This window comes from Netta rufina (genome assembly GCF_964035555.1).
Source record: "Netta rufina genome assembly, chromosome: 21".
NCBI lineage: Eukaryota > Metazoa > Chordata > Aves > Anseriformes > Anatidae > Netta > Netta rufina.
In genome coordinates, this window is record NC_140145.1 from 12,158,924 (window position 1) to 12,178,581 (window position 19,658).

Consider the following 19,658-nt stretch of genomic DNA (forward strand, 5'->3'; position numbering starts at 1 on the left):
CGCCCGCCCCGCGGCTGTGCCGTGAGGTGAGGGCGCGCCGGAGGGAGCGGGCCGCTGCGGGCCGTGTCTGGTGGGCGGGGGCAGCTCTCCGCGTTCCGCCGTTCATGACCAATGCTGTATTCTATCTTGCTGGTCGGTTTTCATGCCTTTGCAGTACAATATTTCCTTTTAGGGTAAGTAATAGCTATACAAGTTCTGCAGTGTTCTTATGAATCATAGTGTGGGCCTCAGAGCCTGCGAAGGTGCTCCTCAGCTCTCCCTGGGTGTGTGTAAAGAAGGATATAAACTGTAAGTTTCACATTAAACAGTAGGAATATTCTTCCTATTCTGTGTACCACCTGTATAAATGCACATAAGATATTTATTGTTTCTCTGTGTCTCCTCAGATTGGTTCTCTTGCTCACATTGTACCCGGGATTCCCTTCAAGAAGCAGAAATAACATATAATTTGTCTACAATTACAGTTATCCTCATAACTGTTATTGTAAGCAGAAAATAAATAACTCAGTTTTCAGTATCAAGTCAATGTGATGGGACCAAGCAAGCCATCTTTGTCGGGTGCTCCATTTGTATCCACTACCCAGCTATACAGGAATGAAGGAAAGACTTTCCAAACCCAGGTATTGTTTGACTTTTGCAGCAATGCTGAACTGCTTTTAATTTGTGATCATTACAAAAAAGATAATCATGACACACTTCCTGAGACAGGAGTGACTCAGATCTTCATACTTGCTTTTGTGACGCTGTCATACATGATCATGACACTTTTCTTCTGTATAGAACAGAAATTATGCCTTTAAATATTATTTACCTGCCTTAGCCTTTACTTTACCACATGACAACAGAACCTAGAAACTTTATTCTGTTACTGTAGTTTAATTTTCCATTTCTTCTTCTCTGAACGCCTCCTTCATAATTTGTAAGTTTAATAATGGCTGACTTAAATCACTATGATATAATAAGAGCAATTTCTATTATTAATTTTAATTGCTGTAACATTAATTTCATTGTCAGAACTCTTTAAGATCTTTATAATGACATTGTCTGTTACCCAGTCATTTTGGAGCAGACTTTTCCTTGTGGGTGCCCATACTAGGGTGCAGATAAGTACATAATGTTATTTACAAGATCTATGTGCTTAATTCAAAATAATTTTGAACACTGGCATTTATCTGAGTGGAGGAGCTCCTTTCATGTGTTGAAGTACCATCATGACAGAATGTATTCTAATATGAATGAAGATTTGTTTTCCTTACTGTTGTACTCTAGAGATGCATCACCAATGTAGAGTGTTCTCCCTAACATCAGTTTCTGTTTACGCTTTGCAACAGCTCCAGTTTAACAGAAATGTTCCTGCAGTTCCAGAGAACTTGGCTCTCAGATTCTCTAACCCCTGTCCAATTATAATAGAAAAACTGAAGCCATCCAATGATCAGAGAAATCTATCTGGAATTGACAACTCCAGCATCAAAAGCTCTGGCAAGTTTTCAATAATATCTGAAGAGAGACTAAAACAGGCCATTCAGCTAGCCAAAAGGGACATGAAACGAAAACATCTTGAAGAGCAAATGAAACAGAAAGTATTAGGAGATGCTGTCAGTGAATCATTGTTGACTCAGAAGTCACAGCAGCAGAAGAATAAAGTATTTGAAAGTCCAGAAAAGAAAAATGTGCTGAAGTCTCAAACTGAGTTGAAATATCAAGGGAAACTTGGTCAGCCTTCCCGTGTGGAGACTACCAGTTCTGGTGCAAAAGTTTATCTCTACACACCAAGTGAGGGAAGACTAACACCAGCTGTTCTGGGCTCTTCACCCACCCATAACATGAGACCAGACACCAAGCCAAATGTTAACAAAAAAGAAGATAAAAGTAGGCAGGAAATCCAACGGCTACAAAAGGAATTGAGAAGTTGTATCCAGAAAATAGAAGAACTAATTAAAAAAGGTGTAAGACTGAAGAGTAATTATTTTATATAAATATATAATAGTTGGTTGGTTAATTTGTTCTTCTTTCTCTCTCTTTTTTTTTTTCGTTTGTTTATTGGCTTGGATTAGAATCTGTATTTAGTTTGGAATTTTTGAGATATACATGTACTTTAAATAGAAAAAAGCTAGAATGGCTAGCCAGCTTAGGCAATAATAAGGTTTAATGTATTTGAGTGTTTGTATTGAGTTCCAGTCCAACCTACAATGACAGTATAGGCTATTTAATAAGTTGTGTGAAAGATTTTGCTGTAGATCTATTGGCTAGATCTTCAGACTGCAAAAAACAGTATCATAATTAGCTATGTCTTGAGCAGTGATAAGAAATGGGCCAGCAGTTGATAACATGCCATTTCACAAGTCTGACTCACCTGATTTATAACTGTACAGTATCGTGATTAGTATCCTTTCTGACACTGTGTTGTGAGGTAACCCCAGTTAGCAGCAAAACACCACACAGTTGTTTATGCGCATTCCCTCCTCCAGCAGGACAGGGGAGAGAACTGGAGGAGGAAAAGTAAGAAAATTCATGCATTGAGGTAAAGGTAATTTAGTAAGTAAAGGAAAAAGGAAAAATGAAGAAGAAAAGGAAAAAAAAATGTTTCCACCAAAGCAGCTTTTTTTTTTTTTTTTTTTTTTTTTAATTGCTGAGCATGACATTATATGGCACAGCATATCCCCTTTGGTCAGTTTGGTTCAGCTGTTCCAGCTGTGTCCCCTCCAAACTTCTTGCACTCAGCTTACTAACTTGTGGTCAGAATTGGGAAAAAGAGAAAGCTTTGGCACTGTACTAGTGTTCCTCAGCAACAGCCAAAACACTGTTGTGTTATCAGCACTGTTTTAGTCAATCCAAAATGGCACCATACATGTTCCTAAGAAGAAAACTAACTCCATTCCACCCAGACTCCACTACACATTGTATTGGTCCCTTTATAATAACTGTCTGGTGGTTTAGCTGTTCCTAACTCTGAGTGTTGTATGTGCAAGTTTGTCATAACATTAAGGAGTCATGAGTTATTTTCTAAACTATATCAGAAGCTATATTGTATGAGAATATTTAGTCAAATGCTAAGTAGATACATGATGTGCTGTTAAAGTGACTAGCTTGCATTACTGCTCAGGGGAGCCCTTCATGGAAGAGGCTTATTGCTAAGCTATGCTCATTCTTTTGGCTTAAGCAGGGTTTTCACAGGGTAAATTAAGATATACAACTTTACATTTCATGCTTTTTAGAGAGAGTTGAAGAAATTTTAGATCGTGATGAAGAGCAACAGGTTTGCACTCGAAGACAGAAACAAGCTTCACGGTCAGCTCGGATGCTGTATGTACTCCAACAACAGGTACAACCAGCATTTCAAACTGGTATGTTTATTATGATGAGTTTGACAGAAATGAACTGAAGCAAGAGAACTTGATCAGGATATGTCTGAATTTCCATGGCATTTTAGTTTGGATCTGAAATGGTGACTAATTTCTTGTGACAGGTTAGAGATAAGAGGTTTTGGAAAATACGGACTTTAACTCGGATGTTACAGTGAAGATTTATTGTTCATTTATAGACATACAACTAATTCTAACTGACTTTCCCCACTCCCCCTCCTTTCTTGATAAACAGGTAAAAGAAATTCAGGATGATTTAGAGAAACTGAGTCCTCATGAAATCAAACACACTAAAAAGGTAAGATGGAATTATCCTTTAGGCTGTCAGTCACTCACTAACAGAAAACTTAGTTAATTCAGTTTGCCAAATGTCACCTTGTCTAAGGTACATCTGAATTCTCTCTAGAAGGAAGGTTTTCCTTGTGCTTGGCACCTTTCATCTTATTCTTGAAAAGATATGGCTAACTTGGTTTCACGCTGTCTTTGCTGCTTCCCTCTTCTACTCAGTTCTTGCCTGCCTGCAGTAGACTGTAGAGAAGGCTGTTGGTCTTGTGCTTTAATGTTGCTTCTAATTCCTCCCTCATTCTGTTTCCTTTTCTGAGTAACACTGTGTTCTACTCTTGACTATTATTTTTGACTTCTTGTTCATGTTACTCATTCTTATCAGCCATCTTTTCTGATTTTCTTGCCTATTCGTTATCTTTCAGAAAGATAGTGCTGCGATCATTCCTACTGTTTGGCGAGTATTGTCCAATTATTCTCTCATGCTTTTCCATCACCTGTATTTTTTTCATTAACACAAATTCTGGGGAGGTAGAATGTTCTACAATCATGCTGTTTTACATTGGGTCCACTCTCTAGGCATGGAATAGTAGAAACAACATGAAGTGTTACAGCCATGCTATTTTAGCTGACACTAGCATGATTCTTGATATGTAGACTGCTGTGTAGCACCTTTAGTAGGTTGTATAAACGCCTGTTTTGTTCTGTTTCAAAAATGGCCTCATCTCCATAAGAAGTATCCGAAGTCTTGAGTGTTTCTATGTCCATATTCATAGAGATTATAGTTATTAAAGCATTTATTTTTCATTTTTTCAGTCTCAAGCAGTATCCAGATTGGCAGCAGCACACAGAGGAGCTATACGAGCCTTGCAGGCATTTGCCAATCAGTTTACTGATCAAACAGAGCAACTTATTCCTACCCACTACAAGGAACTGGGCAGTCTCATTCGACAGCTGTCTCTTTGTTCTGCCAAACTAGAAGTGGATTCTTCAGTTTCTGACATTATCATAGATATTTTGCTGCAAATTGAGGTATGAATAAGCATTTTGTTTCTGCTAAGGAAGAAGAGAAATAGTGAAATAAAAGACTGTGTAAGCTGTATCGTGTCTTCATGAAATTGCAGAATATCTATATATTTATTTATTTATTTAAAGGCCATTTTCCTAATATATTAGCATGTTGCTAATGTTCATAAAATAGCGGTGGTCTAAATAAAATTGCATCCTATTCACGGAAGCTACCTGTGGTAGTTCATGTTGATGCTTTTCCTACCTTTTATTGGCTGTCCTGGTAGAATCAAAACTGATAGTGATAGTGCTAACAGAACGGCAATTTCTGATTCATTTGCCATTTTCAGGATTGAAAGAATTGCATTTGATGTATTGCTGTACATTATGTGTCGATTGTTTTGCAATGCATGCTTTAGGATTAGTAGAGGCTCTGCCTCATGCAGTCATGGCTGCAGACTTATCTAGGCAGAAGATAAAATTGTACCTACAAGAGATATTGAAGCTCTGTGCCCTTCAAATGAGTTTTGGTAATATCTGATGTTTTAAAACATGTTGGTATAATAGAAAAGTTCAGATTCACATTTCCTGATGCAGTTTCTAACTACCAGGATTTTTTAAGTAAGAACCTACATAACCTGAACTATTATGAAAGCAGTATTTAAGTCATTTGAATGAAAATAGCTGATACAATAGCCACAAGATATTTTATTTAACTTAAAATATTGTTCTAACTGTAAGAGCTGTGTTGTTATTTTTGCTTTGAACTGCTTATTAGCACATTAACAGCGAGTGAAAATTACCTTGGAAAAGGAAGGGAAGTAGAATTAAGATGGGACTTGTCATTGGAAAAAGTGTTTGTCTGTCTTATCCTTTTCATGTGGGTGTTCTTACCATCTGTAGGCTTTGTGTCTGTTTCTTTTTGAATATGCTGTAAACAGATAATTTGCTGGAGTTTTCTGTAAATAATAAAAAAAAAAGCACACCTTTTCCATGTTACACAAAGATGCTGCTGCATGATCAAGCTATCAAGTATAGGCACTACAAAAAAAATAAAATAAAATAAAACCACCAACAAGAAAACAAACAAACAAAAACAAAGCCACACCAAAAAGTTCCAATTATTTAGATTCTCTTTAATTTGCTTCTTATCATTCTTCATTATCTCATAGGGTTTACTGAGAGAGTAATTAAAATTATAAATATTTCATGCAGGATCTGGATTCATTGCTGGAAAAGAAACAAGCAGCCAAAAAATCAAAGAAATGTCTTACAGCATCTCAGCACAAATTTCCCGTGAACACTGAGACATCTCCAGGCAGAAAGCAGCTGACATCTCCAAAAGGAGGAAAAAAGTCTCTCATCTTAAAGGAAAAGCATGGACAAGAACCTAGAAAATTTCCAGCTGCCAGAGGTCTCTTGATTGGCTTATATTTTATTTTTAAATACACTTTATCAGTAAACTTACCATCTGGAGTTCAATTTTGTAGTATGTTACATACTGCTGGACAGACGTGCATAACAGCCCATATGTAGTCATCAGACACACATAGCCTTGTTAGACATTTTTTTCAGCAGTTCCCATGAGATGATGGGCCTGCAGGTTTATATGCCTCTTTCTAATTATATCATCTTCGTATTCTTATTATGTCCATTTGTTTTACAGTGGGCTATTCTTGGATTGCTTTTCTTCAGTGTATACCTAAATGACAGTTTAGAAATTCACTTTAATGGTGCATAAAGAACGTATCCAAATGCCTATGTGGAGAAGACTGTATAAATATTTTTGAAATGCGGAGTTATTGACTGTAAGCAAGTCTCCAACAAAACTATCATTGTTTATCGGACTTTTAACAATGAATAACATATTGAAGCTTTGCCTCAGAGTTTCATTAGTTTGTGCAGTTTCTCTACCTTTGAGGGGTTTTGAGAGGCATGGCTTTATTTTGTTCTTGACAATGCATTCATCCCATCTGCACTGTAGTCAAACTTTCAGTACTTAGAGACACATTGATAGTTGTCTTTGTTTTTCACTGATAGAAGTCTTTGTTTTTCACTACTAGATTGCCGTGCAACCTTTTGGAATTGGTTTCCTTTATTGTTCATTTACCTCATATGATATTAAATGAGCTTTATTATTTCTCGCCATCTTTTGAAATAAGGTTACTAACTGCCATATTTTGCCACCTCATGAAAACCATTATAGATTACTACATTATTATGTAACCTCTGTAATTGATCTGATGTGATATAGTTTAGTGGAGGACTTGTTAGTGTTAGGTCAGAGGTTGGACTAAGTGATCTTGGAGGTCTCTTCCAACCTAGATGATTCTGTGATCATTCTTATATGGGGTGTCTTTCAAATACATTATGCTGCTTTTTACTAGAAGACTAAAGTTAGGGGGAGAAGCCTACTATGACATGAATTGTTTTTGGCAGTCCAGAGAGAGAGTATATTGAGAAGCATTTTTTGGTTTTCATGTATGTTGTGGCCAAAAATATGTATGTTTGTTTGTTTGTTTTTAAAGTCGTTGCCTAGACCGTATATAGCAATGACTGTTCAAAGGCTTTCAAATGACTGCATTTGTGTATATATACCTAGAGAATGTGTGTATATTTTCATGTATACATAAATATACACAAACACAAAGCAAAATTTCCTGTTCAATGAAACAGTGTAATAAGCCGGTTTACTTAATAGTTGGCAGGAAGTACAAACAAACAAAAAAAAAAACACTTGTTTGTTTTTAATTTTGATTTTTTTGAATTATGGTAAAGCTTTAAATTTTGTGATTAGGTATACCTAGCACAACAGAAATGTCAAATGTAGATGTAAACATGATTCTTGCCCCATTGAACTTACAGTTGAAAGTTTCTTTTTTATTTTTGATACAGATAAACTTCAACGTGTTACAAATATTTCAGCAGTTCAGAAGATGAACAGTCATGCTCATATATTGCACAATAAATTCCAAGAAGAAAATGATCTACCTACTCCAGAGAGAAATGCCATTTTGAAAGGAAGTATAGATTCACAGTCAAGATCTAGAGCTGTAAAAAAGGATCTCATCCTTGAAAGTGGCCCTTTGAAAAAGAAAGAACTGATATTACCTGTAAAATCACAGGTATGGAAGTGATAAAAGAATTTTATGCTTTCTTCAACTTGTCCCCTGGGATTTGTTATTTATTGTAAGGCATGGTCAAGCTTTGTACTTCCTAATTTTTTTTTTATTCTGAGCTCAGAGACATAGAGAGATAAATTCTGTCACTTGCCTGTATTATTTCTGGTGTTTTTATTTTATCAAATGTTTTTTGAATGCAATGTTATTGCTCATTAAAAATGCACTGTACAACTAGGAACAATGAGGAACAGAATGAACAAGGAAAAATATTTGCTCAAAGCTAGTTTCATTTTTGAAATTAACATGGTTATTTTTCAACTTGGAATTAAAGATGCAGTATTTTCCCCTTATTAGTCATCCTCTGATGCCTTCCATGGTAGTGCTGTGCTAACGTTTGGAAGATATAATTTAGGCAGATTTTTTTCATTGATTATAGAAATTATAAAACTATGCAAGACAAATTCTGGTTTCTGATAAATCTTTCCTCCAGTCAGCAGGAGGCTTCTGTGTTGCAAACAAATGAGTTGTTTAAAAACTATTTTCAAATGCTAAATTTTGTGAATAGTTCATTTTTATTTTTTTTTTCTTCCTCTAAATATCACCTTCAGCTTGAAAAATCAGTTCTGGTATTAGTAACATGGATTTATGCATATGTAACTATTTTACTGCTTGCCATATCAGTGAGAACTGTGAGCAGGAAGGTTAAACGTTTCAATAATTCATACTGAAGGGACTAGTCTGAATGTCTTTGCCACAAATGCAGATATGGCAATATTAGAGTTTTATTGCTGAGAGGAATGTTACTTTGGAAATCTGTTTGCATTTACTCAGAGTTAACATAGAGTCTAATTATGAAAAAGTCCACAGAAGCTTTTCCCCATGAAAAGTATCAATGAGAAATTAGAGCTACTTGCAAAAATTGTATTTGCAGAATTAAGCACGTTCTGTTTGGGCACAGTTGTACTTCCCTTTAAATCAGTTGTAAAACCTCTACATATGTTAACTATGCAATAAAGCCAGCATACCTGATTTCAAGACAAATTCTGAAGCAGAATACAAAATATTTTCAAAAGTGAACAACAGAAGATGCATGTTTTTAATATGATTATGTTAATTTTAAGGGAACGCTTAAACCTCAAAAACCTAGGCAGGTACAGCCTCAAGGAAAGCATGCCCAATTTCAAGATACAACTATAGCTTTTCAGCTAAAAGAGAATAAACGACTTGTTAAGGAGAGCAGAACACCCTGGGTGCCTCCAAACCCTACATCTCCACCTGCTTCACTGAAACGGTATGTCCACAGTCTAGTGTTTACCTTACTTTTCTGTGGAAATGTTGCTGTATGTGTACCAGTAAATAGGATAGATTGGGTCTGGCTCTCAGACTATGAAGACAAGTGGCATAGTATATCTCACAACCAGATAGTTGTATTCTTTTCTCACTCAGCATAAAGTGGCCTTATTCATACAGCCTGGAAAAAGCCATTGCCTTATGCTTTTTCCTGGATTACATCCCGGTATTGTCTGGGAGTCATAGGCTAAAACTGTAGGCAACTGTGCTGTGCACTGACAGTGTACATAGCATGCAGAATGGATGTTCATATGCCATGTTGGTGCTTGTGGTCTGGCTCTGCTTAGGTTAGTTCTCCTCTAAAAGAATATGTTGTTACGCTGTTTGTATCTTTTGGTCCTGCCATAATGTTTTTCAAGCTCATAAGCTAATTTGAATTCAAACTAACAGAGGTAAAAGTAACAGCAGTATGTTCCTTAAAGTGTCATGAAATTAATTATTCATCTAAATGAATAGTTCCTAGTATATTCATCTAAATGAATAGTTCCTAGTAGTGCCTTCTGTGTGGGGAGTAATGTGATCATATCAAAATGTGTTACTAATCAGAGAATATGTATAGCCTGTTAAGCCTTTTGTAAATGGCACCACTACAAGAAAGTTTTTAGGGGCTTTATTTTTGTTTTAGGCATGTACCTGATCTGTAGTACATCAGACTTATTAATCCTGCTGTCAGAAAAGTAAGCATTTCTAATGTGCACACTTAATATTATTTGTAGTAATGTGTTCAGGGTTATTTCACTGTGGAAAAATGCTCAGGGATAAATGCTAAAAGAACTAGATCAGGAGAAAAAAATCTCAATCAACATTGGCTGAACATGTCTTTTAAGTGATCTTTTTATTGGATGGAGTTATCTGAAATAATTATTAGTATTGAGTTATTAGTGAAAGGCTGTTCTAATTAATTCTTATGCTGGAGGGAAGTCTCCTCATAGTAATACATTTGTTATCATTTGCCCTCTTCCTTCTAAGATCTTTTAAGAAATAAAAAGTAAAAATAGATAATGGTAATGAAACAATTAAAACACCTGGAAATAGCTAGATCCTACATCCTTCTGTCAACACCTCTGAGGAAGATTGTTTGCAGGATTAAGGAAGAAATGCAGTGTGAATGTTACCAAACATGTCATATTGACTTCCTCTTTGTTTCCACCATTACATTTACACGGGCTTAGTTTTATGCCTCTAATTCAGCCAATTAGGATCAGAAGAGTTACCCATTGAGAGCTTAAATATGGTCTGAAGGGCATAATTTGGGCCAAGGTTAGTGCAATAATTATGTTTGCTATCAAAATAGTATTTTTTGCCATTAGTGTTTTCCCGCCATTGACATTGCTTACAGGTTATCCAGGACTGCAAGTTCCAAGAAGCTCATTCATAAGCATTCAGCTTTGCAGAAAGGGAAGACAGAAGAAAGAAGACTAGGGCTCATGGAAAAAGAAGCTCTCAGGTTGGCATGAATATTCCGGTTGGAAACACTAAATATTTTTTCTGAATGTTTTTTTTTTTTTTTTTTCTTGTTTAGAGCTGGTTTGATTCTGAGGGTAAATAGCTAGTGCCTGGTGTAGTTAGGCAAGGGTTGAATCAAGGCCAGGCTAGTGAAGGCTAAGCTGAGTTGCAGATGATTAAGTTATTTCACGTCCCTACATGTGGAACTATGAAGTCCCCTTAGTTTAATGAGATGAAGCTTGCCTTCTTTTTTTTATTTATTTTTTTTTTCCCCTACCTCTCTTTTCTTTCTCAGAGGAATTTGAGCCTTTTTTTGGCCATGGAGGGATACTTTCCTTTCTCTCTTCCTCTTCTCTGTAGGGTTTGGAGTCTTATAATCCCAGTATAACTTGTCCAGCATTTGGGACTACTCCCTTCATTAGAGATTGGTTCACTTGATTTGCATGTGGTATAAAAATATAGAAAATGACCTAGCAGCATAAGTAGCAAGGAACATGTGAAAAAGGATTCATGGAGTCCTTCTAGTGATGGCTAAACTGAGCTACAGATGATTAAATACTTCTGTGCCCCTTCATGTTCAATTTCATGTCCCTTCATTGATAGACGTTGCATCTATAGTGGGCAGTGTATATTGTAAGATGAAGAGCTTGTCTATCAAGGCAGTATTTGTGGTCAGCCACGAAGTTGCCTGTTTGCCAGTAGCAGAGGCAGAAAAGAAGATCCCTTGTTCTCAAATGAATTTCCAGAATTATACCATCTTAAAGTCAGTATTACTTTTCTTGCTGAATTTTTTCAGCATTTTCTAACCTAATGTCCAGAATCAGATGACTTAATTCTCCAGTTGTCAGAACATGCATTTTGTAAACTTCTGTATATTATTGTTTTGATTTTGAAGATTTGAAGTTCCGGCTTCAAGCCATGCTAAAAGGATGAAGGTTCTAACTGACCTCAGCAAAGGAGAAATGGAAAAAATAAAAAAGCTAAGGTAATGACTTGCTTTGAAAAGTTAATAAATGGTATCAGATCTGATATGGCTTTCCCCTAGTTCCCCCTACTAAAATTAAAAATTTCCAGTCTTCACACTTAACAAAAAAGTGGATTGATGTGTTTGTTTATGTTTGTTTATTTTCATACCAAGTTTCAGAATGACATCATCATTTAGCTGTTTTTTTTTTTGTCTTTTTTTCGTGTGTGTGTGCAGGTCACAAGGTGCTTCACCAACCCAGTATGTAGACAAAATTGAGAAAGCAGTACAGAGACGCATAGAACCTCCGTTGGATATGGCGCAGGTAGGACATTTAAGCTCATGGTAGTATTTGAAGGATACATGTGTAAAGGGGCAATACAAAATTTCTTTTAAACAGTGCAAGTAAGCAGTTTAGGGGAGAAACATCTAAAATAATTTATGGAGTCACTATGGTTTTGGACATTTGACAAGTGTATTTCCATTTCAGTGTGTGGGTCTCAAGTTATTTTAACGAAGTTTGGCAAAACTGAATTAATTGTTTTTATCTTTTTTTGATAGTTTCCTGTCAAGTAGTAAATGGTCAAAGAAGTTCTACACTATCCATGACTGGGCTCGATAAGATTATCTTAATAATTTATATAATACCATATTTAATGACTAATTATATTTTGAATAGTAATATTTATGACTAAAAATACAGACAGCTTGATTATCATGAGTAGATTTATGTTTTTTTAGTAGATCAATCTCTCCTTGGCAACAAACTGTCACCTGAAGTATTCTTTTTTTGTAAACCATCTTTCAACTCATGCAGCTGAGAAGGCTTATTCTATCCGTGTGTTATAGAGTAAAGGTGTTTGAAATTTATGATGAATTTTTATCTTTGACATGTGGCAGAATACATCCAAAAAAGTAACAATGATTTCTTGAACGTAGCCATTTCTACTGGCATAAGATACATCTTTAAAACAACATCAATTGTTGGTGGAGGGGGAAAAAATGTTTTCATATAAAATAGTACAGGTACATGAATAGCGACGTCATAGCATGGCTAATTGGTAAAGTTGCACACAACTGAAACCTACAGCTTTGGCCTAGGTTTACCTGCTATGTATTTCTCTATATGTACTCATTACTTCCTGGAGCTGCTGTGGGACTTCTCATGTATGTTCAGTTAAATGTGTGTGTAGTGTTTTGTAAGTGAGGGCCTTCACTTTACTTGAATCCTGGGTGATTTCTGAACCTGTGATGCCCCAGTTTAGGAATGAAGTTATGTAGCAAGTTTTATCTGTATTCAATTATTTTATTGTTAGGAACATACCAAGCTTTCTTTATTGATTTGGCTTATTGTGTGAGTGGGGAAAAAAAAATACAGGAAATTATTCGGATTTTCATTAAAAGAAAAAGTTGAAATGACATTTAGATTATTACCATAAGCTGCTACAAGAAATGTTAGACATATAAACATTCTTTTTTTTTTCCTGAATCTCTCTCTCTTTCTCTCTTTCTCTCAGCTGTGTGATTTTTTATTTTATTTTATTTTAACTTTTTTAGCAGGTTGCAGCAAATGCAGATATCCTGAGTGAGAAGGTATTGGATGATCTTTTAAAAGATACTGCTCAAGAACTCTGGAACACAGAGCAGCAGAAGAAACTCCAGGCTGAGGAGCTCATCGCTGACGGTCCTAGTCTAGAGACAATGTTGCAAAGAATGGAAGAAATTGAAGTAAGTTTTTATCTCTTGGTTGGTCTCAGTAGTTCCAATTTCTTGTTTATTGACCATAATTAGTAATATCATTAAGTATCTACATTCTTAAATTAAGCAAGGTTTGACTGGATCTGTGTATGAAATGGAAGACTTGGAAGACATTTTCACTTCAGCAAAAAATTGTGTAAGAATAGAAGGACATTTGGCCTAATGGTCTTACTGCTAACTTTAGAGTTGGTAGACCTAAGTTTGCTTACAACCACAAAGCTCTTGTGGCTTAAATCATCATATGTGAGTAGAAGAATCAGAATCAGTATGGTGATAACGTAATTGGTTGTCTCACAAGTTGGAAAGTGAACATCAGTAATTTATTTTTTTTATGTAATCCTAATATTGCAGTAGCATAAGCTTCTAAAGAAAACTTAGTGGTGATCAAAAGTATTCCAGGGGGATATGTGGAGGTCAGATAAATGCAGTTAATTATCCATCTTGCTATGTAAATATAGTTCGTAATTTAGCTTTGATCTTTCTTATACATTGCTTATTTTTATTATTTTTATTAACTTTTCTTTAATAAGCATTTCCAGAATTTTTGGTTCTAGTCTCAATTTCTTGTTCAGTAAAATCTTTCCTAAATTAGAACTACTGAGTTTCGTGCCATTGACTTCTATAGATCTGTTTATAAATTGGAAGCATGAAGTTTACATTGTGCAGTGTCTATATGGGGCACTTAAGCATACATATGAATTCACTTTCAGTAAGACAGGAAGGGTATGAGGGCCCACTGGTTGTTTAAGTGCTGTTGATCTGAAATGGGAGGAGCTGCTATGGTACTGGCAACTTGTTGAGTCTTCTAGTATGGCGTTTTGAATGAACAATATTTATTATATATGATTTCACCCCTCCACCCCTTTTCTGTGTTATATTAACTGCGAGAAATAATCTTACTTTGACTGAGACCTGCTTTCCTATTGAGTGATAACTACTACAGCTGAACTGTTAAGTATGTGTTGATTAATGACTTCTGTGTTTTTCAAAAACAGAGATACCAGGCAGCTGTATGCAGGAGATTCACCCAGATTGTGTATAGTGATTCAAAGTCCTGGGCCCAGGAAATGGGTAAGTGTTTTTTCAGTGCAGCTTGTTTTTCCTGTAATCTGTAACTTTAAATTCAGATGTTTTGAAATCAAAATTATGAGATTATGTGTGATCAAATAGCACTATACAGACATATTTTTTATTATAGGTGCTCCTTTGAGAGCAGTGTTTCTGAAATACAGTTCTAAAATCAGTATTTAAAAGAAGAGAGGTCTCTTCTGTAAAATGCCTGTCATTTTCTGTTTGCCTTTGTTGGGATTGTATTTGTATGCAAAATACTGCTACTGCAAGTTGGCTGAATCTTTAACACATACTACCAATCACCATGTTAAGTTTGAATGTTGCTGTCCCTTTCTAGGCACTTGTCGTTCCTTAACTTAGATCTTTTCTACCAAATTGTAGGTAGTGATTTTAGTGCAGCAGAGATGATATTCTACAATCTATAACTGAATATGTACACTGCAACTCATCTGTGAGCTATTTGATTCTACTCTAGAAGAACGTTAATTTACTTTCTAAGTTTGAGGTCTCCTAAAACCACTCTTTTTCTTGTTAGGCTTTTTGTGTCTCCTGTTTTCTTTTCTGTACTTTAATAAATCATCAGTTTACATGACTTAAGTTCAAGTGTAAATGTTAGTTAAGTTTTAATATAGTGGTTAGTCTGAAAGGTAGCATGCAGAAGGTAATATTAAGTTATTTAATTAAGCTTAGAAGGTTTTTTCTCTTTCCTTATTCCTTTCAAGTGATGCTGATACTGTTTTTAGGTCTTGCCAGCATACTTGCAAGTTTAATTCTTTTTTTGAATAGAATTCATTATTCAATGTGTTTTAGCAATAAGTATTTAATTCATTAAAAAATTAAAATACAGCTCATATGCTTCCAGTTAACATTAATCATGTTTTGCTTGCTTGTTTTTGTTGGATGGAAAATAAGTAGAGGAATTTAAAGTCCTTCAGACTAAAAATAGCACCTAACTTTACATCGGATTTTTTTTTTTTAAATGAGAGGGACCTTTGTAATGTTGCAAGAAAGTTGTTCATTAGTGAAAGCCATCATTCCAAACTATAGCTGATATTTCCCATACATAAACCTGCACATCTTAGTATTGTTTGCCATAGTGACATGCTAATAAAGACAACTTTTCTTGTTATTTGTCCCCCACACCTTTGCTCTTTATCCTACTATTTGATTGAGTACAATGAAGCTACACCAATTTACCAAGCTGAGGCTCTGATCACATACCAACTTTAATGGAACTGCATTGTTTTAAACCAGGTAGAAGTGTCACAATAAGGCCGATGATGACGGTCCAAATCTTGTTGCATCGTTTTCCATATCTTGCCAAGCTCAATAGCCTACATTAGTTTTCAAGTGGTATTTTCTCTCTTCTCTAGTTGTATCCACTGATACAACAAACTATATTAAAGGTAGGATTTGTAAAATGCTCAGCTTTAATACACCAAGTTCTTGGAAATCCTGTCTTAAGTTTACGTTTTAGGGGGTTGTCAGCATCAGTACTTCACTTACCTGAAGGATTTGCTTATAAAGTAAGGAAAAGTTTTATGAAGTCTTAATTGCATTAATTGTAGTTTTTCCTTTTCCAAATAAAACGTCCTTAATGTTATTTTCTTCCTTCTAGATCAACAAAGTGCATTAACAGCTAAAATACCTACATCTCCTCATCCAATTCACATAACCAAATTAACCCAGGACATAGAGCCAGAAACAGATGTTTTAATTGAAAAACTTTTTGATGACAAGTAAGTAGAATATTTGACCCTATATGAAAGAAACTGTGGTGCATTTATGCTGTGCATCTTCTTTACAGCATTTTCATTGCAGGAAATTATGGTTCCTGTTTAAAGAGATTTTCTGATTTTTCAAAGAGATAATTGGAAATCTAGTTCTGATTTAATGATTATTCTGTATTTCCAGCGATATTGATGAAAACAAAGAACCAAAAGAGAAATTGCCGACTGGAAATGATATTCTGAATCCCTTGACCCAGAATTCTATACAGAAGGAGTGCTATATTTCTCTCCCTGTTACAAAGCATATGCTCCAAAGCATTAAGGATTATAACAGCAGATATGAACATCACCTAAAGCTCATTTTTCATGAGGCAATAGGTGGTTTCAATCCATGGCAGATTGCTGAGAGGTATGTGAACTATCCACATATTTTGGAAGTGAATGTATAGGCTGATGAGCAGTTTTTTCTATCCTTATTTAGGAAGGGAGTGGGGAAGGGGCCATTTAAATTCCATATTAAAAGCCAGAAGCAGTCAGCTACTGGACTGTTTTTCCAATGGTACTTGGTGTTCATGGATTTTTAAGGTACTTGGAGAAAATTAAAGGATGTGGAAGAAGAATGTCCTGGAGGGGTGATTATTTTTCACATCTTTGTATGGTGTTACCACCAGAGCAACTGTGTGAAATACAAGGTAAATTACATTTGGAAGTCTAAATTGGTTGAAGTGAAAATTGTCAATTTTAACTTGACCTCATTTTGCAAAAGTTGGTATTCTATTACTATAGAAAACTCAGCGAAGAATTGTTCTCACTCAGCTTTCCTCATCCATTTCTACAATGAATTCATGAATGAGTCTGTAGGGAGGCTTTGTAAAAGATCTAGCTGGTGAGCATACTCTGCAAATGCCTTAAACATGACATTTTCATTGTATCACAGAACACAACATGATATTTTATCTGAAGATAGAAGGAGGTAGTTGCATTTGTCCATTTATTAAGTCAGTAGTATCAACAGGTAAACTGAAGGAAAACCAAATCAACTTTTTTTGTAAAGAAAGAAAGAAAGTACTAGGAATAATTGTTCAATCTTTAATCTTCGTGGTGTGCGATTACGAAGTTAGTGTTTCATGGAACAACAATAAATAGTCTTAAAGACACCAGTGGCCTTAGTGCAGATTTCAGTGCTTCCTTTTCCTCAAATTTTGACCCTTTCATGGAATTCACTATGAGAAGAGTGACATAGGTTGTTTACCATCTTTTAGTAGAAATAGAAGAGGTGAAGAAGCAATAAACAACATTGCAGTTCATTTATTGGCAAAGAAAAATGTTTCACATTGATTCAGTGTTTGTTAAGCAAACATGTCAGTGAAAGATGGAATAGCCACCTTGCATTCACAGTTGAAAAAGTGTTTCAGTTGTTCAATAACAGGTACAGCAACTAACTGATATCACTGGGTTTCATTCCTTGTACATTTCTTGAGCGATTTTTCTACAAATCGTTTTAAATTTGTTTTAAATTTGTATTATTTATTTCAGAAATCATCTATTGAGCATGGATAGTTGAAAGACCAGTTCTTTCTTGGGACTGGCAGATGGATTAAATGGGAGTGAATCTTTCCTTCTGACAGCAGAATTCCACTGTTTTTGCCTATGATGCATGTTACTTGAAATCAAACTACAAATGTAATCTGATATCCAAGATGTTTCATTGACTTTTACCACAAGAGGGCATTATAAATCTTTCTGTATAAGTATTACAAAATGTTTAAAAGAAATATGCCCACACTATGCTAAAAAGGTCTCGGATATGCTAACTTTATGATATTTTAGAATATTTGCAAAACTCTGAAGATATGTTTTCAAGAAAACAGTAAATAACTGTATTCTTACACTAAAATAATTTTCCTTTCTGTGACATCAACTGTGGTCCAGAGATCTCTGAAAATGGAAATTTCTAATCTCACTTTTCCTGAAATTCTATTGCTCTCCATAATACCTGATTCAGTAGCAGCTAAAATCAGTAAGAAGCTTTCTATTTACTTCAACGGCCTTTGGATATGCACAGTAGTATTTTGTTGTACTCCCAAAGCAGGATTAGTATCTGTTAGTTTGAAAAAGGAAGCAACAGAGATCTGTTAACACCTCTAAGCCTGAAGTATTTATCCTTTGCTATGAAGAAGACTGAGGAAAGAATTTAGACTGTCTTATACAACACATACCACTACGTAACTTCTGTGGCAGTGGAATCTCTTTCTAAGCTAAGCAGTAGAAAGAAAAAAAAGAGTATTGTTCTTTTAAAATCAGAGATATTCAATACCATTTATGTCAATGGAATGAATGACTGAAATTTGAAATCTGATCTTCTGAGTCTTTTTTTTTTTTTCCTCTCCTCCCTCAGTCTTGCAGAAGAACTAACAGAAGAAGCCCTATGTGATGTGGCAGCAGAGCTGCAGGATGTTTGTGAGGATTATGCAGAAGCTGTGTTCACGTCAGAATTTTTGCAGCCAGCACAGTAAGTGCTTTCAAGTCTGCCCCATTATCAGATGCAACGTCTGCTGCCATCTAACAGTCTTACTGAATGACTGTGCTGTGCACAGCCTGCTTGGGCTCTTGCAATGAACTTCTGAATTAAGTTCTGAAACTTCTGGTTGTTTCAGTATATCACTAATACATTATACACTGGCAAATGAAACCTTTCAAGAGAAGCACATGATAGAGATTTTTTTTTTTCTTATATTAGCCTAAAGTATTATCTAAATCCAGCATTTAGTGATCCAGCCCCGCAGCCCTTAGTTTTCACGGTCTCATTGAAATCAAGAATAACAAAATAAATGAACCATTGTCATTTCTCCAATATTAAATTAACTTTTTAGTTTCAGATAATCAGTGTACTAGTTTGGGTTATGTCTGAAGTTAGCAATGAGTAAGATTTATGGTACTATTTTGGGGAAATACGAGCTCAATCCTGCAGCAAAGAACAACATGTCAATCTGTTTCCTTTGATAAATTTATTTTCTGAAATAGTGTTCAAGCTCTTAGAGAACAATTTTAACCTTCTAAGATTATTTTTGTTTCCTCTTATTTGAGCATATATTTTTAAAATAACTTATTTTTTTGATGCCTGTTTTACTGTTTTGTTCATTTGAAATTTATATAAAATGTAATAATGTAAATGTTATTGCTGATGTGTGATTTAATTTAAAACTACCTTTTTATTTCTAAGATTATAGAGAGCAGCCTATTTTTAAAACCAAAATAGTAAAGATGTAGTATCTGTCTGTATCTGCATGTATGCTTGTGAAAATATTGTCAAGTTATTTTATTTTTTAATAAACAACACTTGTTTCAAAGACTGAGCATATTTTTTAATTTAAGACAACTTCCATCTGAACCCATTTAGAATAGTCAGCACCCAAAGTTCAAGGGAGTACACGGCAGCTTTATAAGAGTCAGACTACCATACGTCTCAATGTAACATGACTGTCTGTCAAAGTAAATATGTTTTATCTCTTAAATCCCATGGTGCTGTGAGTGATATCCTCTGACTGTTGATGCCAAAGTGAGC

The 19,658-nt window shown here is 35.2% G+C and overlaps 1 protein-coding gene across 2 annotated transcripts; it reads left to right on the forward strand.

Moving 5' to 3' along the window:
• The first annotated feature begins 109 nt into the window (after positions 1 to 109).
• On the forward strand, positions 110 to 19,310 carry KIAA0753. Of its 2 annotated transcripts, XM_084299654.1 has the most exons (17): positions 110 to 173; positions 387 to 620; positions 1,332 to 1,944; positions 3,216 to 3,322; positions 3,598 to 3,660; positions 4,461 to 4,676; positions 5,868 to 6,066; positions 7,548 to 7,777; positions 8,896 to 9,065; positions 10,464 to 10,571; positions 11,466 to 11,555; positions 11,772 to 11,859; positions 13,092 to 13,262; positions 14,288 to 14,363; positions 15,982 to 16,102; positions 16,278 to 16,502; positions 18,492 to 19,310. In XM_084299654.1, exons 2-17 carry the CDS (start codon positions 531 to 533, stop codon positions 18,607 to 18,609), a joined length of 2,685 nt encoding a protein of 894 aa, XP_084155780.1. In that variant the 5' UTR covers positions 110 to 173; positions 387 to 530; the 3' UTR covers positions 18,610 to 19,310. The 2 variants fall into 2 exon arrangements, with proteins under 2 accessions (XP_084155780.1, XP_084155781.1); XM_084299655.1 differs by lacking the exon at positions 18,492 to 19,310 and having other exon boundaries at positions 16,247 to 16,419.
• Positions 19,311 to 19,658: the final 348 nt, after the last annotated feature.